General features: G+C 44.6%; 1 protein-coding gene across 1 annotated transcript; it reads right to left on the reverse strand.

Annotated features, from left to right (window-relative positions):
* Positions 1-2,270: 2,270 nt before the first annotated feature.
* On the reverse strand, positions 2,271-3,047 carry LOC100387518 (ferritin heavy chain). The gene has a single exon (XM_017976821.4). It carries the CDS (start codon positions 2,844-2,846, stop codon positions 2,295-2,297), a length of 552 nt encoding a protein of 183 aa, XP_017832310.1. The 5' UTR covers positions 2,847-3,047; the 3' UTR covers positions 2,271-2,294.
* Positions 3,048-3,770: the final 723 nt, after the last annotated feature.

Below are 3,770 nucleotides of genomic sequence, written 5' to 3' on the forward strand. Positions count from 1 at the left end.
ATGTGGCAGTGTGATTTGCTGCCTTCCTCCCCATCACCTATATCTGGCATTTCTCCCCATGCTATCTCTTCCCAACTCCCCACCCCCCACTGTCCCTCCCCTATTCCCCCCAATAGACCCCAGTGTGTAGTGCTCCCCTCCCTGTGTCCATGTGTTCTCATTGTTCAACACCCACCTATGAGTGAGAACATGTGGTATTTCATTTTCTGTTCTTGTGTCAGTTTGCTGAGAATGATGGTCTCCAGGTTCATCCATGTCCCTACAAAGGACACGAACTCATCGTTTTTGATGGTTGCATAATATTCCACAGTGTATATGTCGATGGCTTACACCTTTACAGGTTCCCACCACTTTGGGTGGCCCAGGCAGGAGGATTGCTTGAGGCCAGCCTGGGCAACATATTTTATTATCTTTAAAAATAACCAAAAAGCCCCCCTGAGCTTTTCTGGCCCATCTCTCATCAAATCCCTGGCACCATCTCTGCACTTGATGACAGTGCAAGGTAGAGTGGGAAGGAGCAGGCAAGCGAGGTTACCGTAGACCTGTGCTGTGTGATATAGCAAGATGTAGCTAGCAAGCACTTGAAAAGCGGCTGGTCTGAATTGATATATATTGAGTGTGAAATACACCCTGGATTGTGAAGACTTAGCACAAAAACAGAATAATTTTTATTTTTTGGGACAGAGTCTCACTCCATCACCCAGGCTGGAGGCAATGGCACCATCTTGGCTCAGTGTAATCTTGTGCCTCTTGGATTCAAGCGATTCTTGTGCCTCAGGCTCCTGAGCAGCTAGGATTACAGGTGTATGCCACCATGCTCGCTAACTTTTGTATGTGTATTTGTATTTGTTGTTGTTGTTGTTTTAATTTTTGTATTTTTATTAGAAGTGGTGTTTCACCATGTTAGCCAGGCTGGTCTCAAACTCCTGACCTCAAGTGATCTGCCCTCCTTGGCCTCCCAAAAGTGCTGGGATTATAGGTGTAAGTCACCATGCCGAGCCAAAAACAGAATAATTTTCATGTTGATTACATGTTAAAATAATATTTAGAATATATTGGTTTAAATAAAATATAGTGTTGAAATTAATTTCACCTGTTTCTTTTTTAACTTTTTAAATGTGGCTACTTGACCATTTAAAGTTAGATACACTCTGGGCAATATAGGGTGTGGACTCTCACCTGTATAAAAAGTAATTGGTTGAGCATGGTGACACATCCCTGTAGTCCTAGCTGCATGGGAGGATGACAGAGGAGGATCTCTTGAGCCCATGGGTTCAAAGTTGCAGTGAGCATTAGTGTTCCACTGCATTCCAACTTGGGTGACAGAGCGAGACTCTGTCTCTAAAAAACTAAACAAAACTGTACGTGGCCCACGTTATACAGTTGGCCCTTCATATCTGTGGGTCCTGCATCTGTCAATTAAACCAACTGCGGATCAAAAATATCCAGGAAAAATAACAATATAACAATAAAAAGAAGGAATTTTTAAAATAACAACTATTTACATAGCAGTTACACTGTCATGGGTATTATAAGTAATCTAGAGATGATTTAAAGTATTCAGTAGGATGTATGTAGGTTATAAGCACATACTACACCATTTTATATAAGGGACTTGAGCATCATGGATTTTGGTAGCTGTGTTGGAGGTGTCCTGAAACCAATCCTCTGCATAGCCCAAGAGACCACCATACTTCTACCGGACAGTGCTGTTCTAAAGGCTGTTCCCCAGGTTCAGGTACCCTAGGAAATTCGGAAAACACTTGGGGGAAACAGACAGATCTTGATACTAAACCAGGACCCAGGCCAAATGGTATTTACCAATCCTGACCTGGATCCAAACTCCCTGGGACTTTGGAAGTACAACAGGTATCACTTGGATCTGGGATATGACAGAGTCAGGTCACAGATAGGAAACTTGGTTCTCTCCATTCTGTGTTTCCCTGTGACTCAGGCCACAAGGACAAATGTGACAGGGTGTTGGTTTGTTTTTTGGGTTTCTTTCAAGCACCTTCCTTGAAGACACAAATAGCTTCTGAATGGCAATGATAAGAAGCCAGTCTGGTAGAGTCTTTCATAATAGCAATTAAGCTTTTTTTTTTTTTTTTTTTTTTTTTTTTTTTTTTTTTTGGGTACCAAATTTTTTTATTTGAAGGAATGGTACAAAGAACTTAAGTGGATGTTTTGGTACAACTTATAGAAAAGGTAAAGGAAACCCCAATATGCATGCACGGCCTTGGTGACCAGGAAGTCACCCTGTGGCTATGGGGAAATTAGCCAAATTAGCCAAAGGCTTAGCTTTCATTATCACTGTCTCCCAGGGTGTGCTTGTCAAAGAGATATTCTGCCAAGCCAGATTGGGGTGCTCCCATCTTGCGCAAGTTGGTCACGTGGTCACCCAATTCTTTGATGGATTTCACCTGCTCATTCAGGTAATGCGTCTCAATGAAGTCACACAAATGGGGGTCATTTTTGTCAGTGGCCAGTTTGTGCAGTTCCAGTAGTGACTGATTCACATTTTTTTCCAAATGTAATGCACACTCCATCGCATTCAGCCCGCTCTCCCAGTCATCATGGTCTGGTTTCTTGATATCCTGGAGGAAGATGCGGCCACCTCGTTGGTTCTGCAGCTTCATCAGTTTCTCGGCATGTTCCCTCTCCTCATGAGACTGGTGAAGAAAGTACTTGGCAAAGTTCTTCAAAGCCACATCATCTCGGTCAAAGTAGTAAGACATGGACAGGTAAACATAGGAGGCGTAGAGCTCCAGGTTGATTTGGCGGTTGATGGCGGCCTCTGAATCCTGGTGGTAGTTCTGGCGCACCTGCGAAGGTGATGCGGTAGTCATGGCGGCGGCTAAGGAGAGGCGGCGACGGCGGTGGCTGCGTGGCGCTGGAGAGGCGGTGGCCTTGGGACGATCCGAGGACTCGGTGTGGAGGTGACGGAGGGCTGGCTGTAGGCGGCCGGCCGGGGTGGGGGACGAGCGCCGGGTTCCGTCCAAGCACTGTTGAAGCAGGAAACCTCGGCGACTCTCGGCGAAGAACGTCTCGCAATTAAGCTTTTGATCATTAATCAGTTAGCATACTGCTTACCTAGGTGACTAATTATATATAGAAAAACATGGCAAGGTAATGACTGAAACAAGATGCTATGCTGCCAGCTTTCAAGATAGAGGAAGGTGCCAAGAATGCAGCTCTAAATACTGGTAAAGAGAAATAAACAGATTCTCCCCAGAGCCTCTGGAAGGAGCTTGACTTTGTAGACACTTGGATTTTGGCTCAGTGACATTGATTTCAGACTTTTGACCTCCAGAACGGTGAGAGAATGAATTTGTACTGTTTTTAGCCACCAAGTTTGTGATAATTTATCATAGCAGCCATAGGAAATGAATACAGCCAGGTACTGCTCAACTCTTACCTCTTCCCATCTCCTCATTCATGGTGGGGAGGTGTATCCAGGGATCATACTTACTAATCTACCATCCTCACTAGGCTTTACCACACACTCTACCCTGTACTCACATGTGCAGAACCTTCCTGATCCACTTTATTCTGGGCCAGGGAGAGACCTGAATAGCCTCAAGCCACAGCTTTCTCCCAAACCACTCCTCACCAATCCCATAACTCCATAACCCAGGGCCCAGAGTGAAAGAAGTTGCAACAAGGAAAAAATAATTATCTTTTCACTGACTTTTTTGTAAATCTGGATTTTATATTAGGTTAGGATGAAGGTGGCACCTTCCTCCATCTCGAAGGCCAGGAGCATAGCATCT

This window comes from Callithrix jacchus, chromosome 8, assembly GCF_049354715.1.
Source record: "Callithrix jacchus isolate 240 chromosome 8, calJac240_pri, whole genome shotgun sequence".
In the NCBI taxonomy this organism is placed as follows: Eukaryota; Metazoa; Chordata; class Mammalia; order Primates; family Cebidae; genus Callithrix; species Callithrix jacchus.

Bases quoted from the DNA above. Each gene is read 5' to 3' on its own strand.
- LOC100387518 (XM_017976821.4), bottom strand. From the start codon at position 2,846: ATGACTACCGCATCACCTTCGCAGGTGCGCCAGAACTACCACCAGGAT.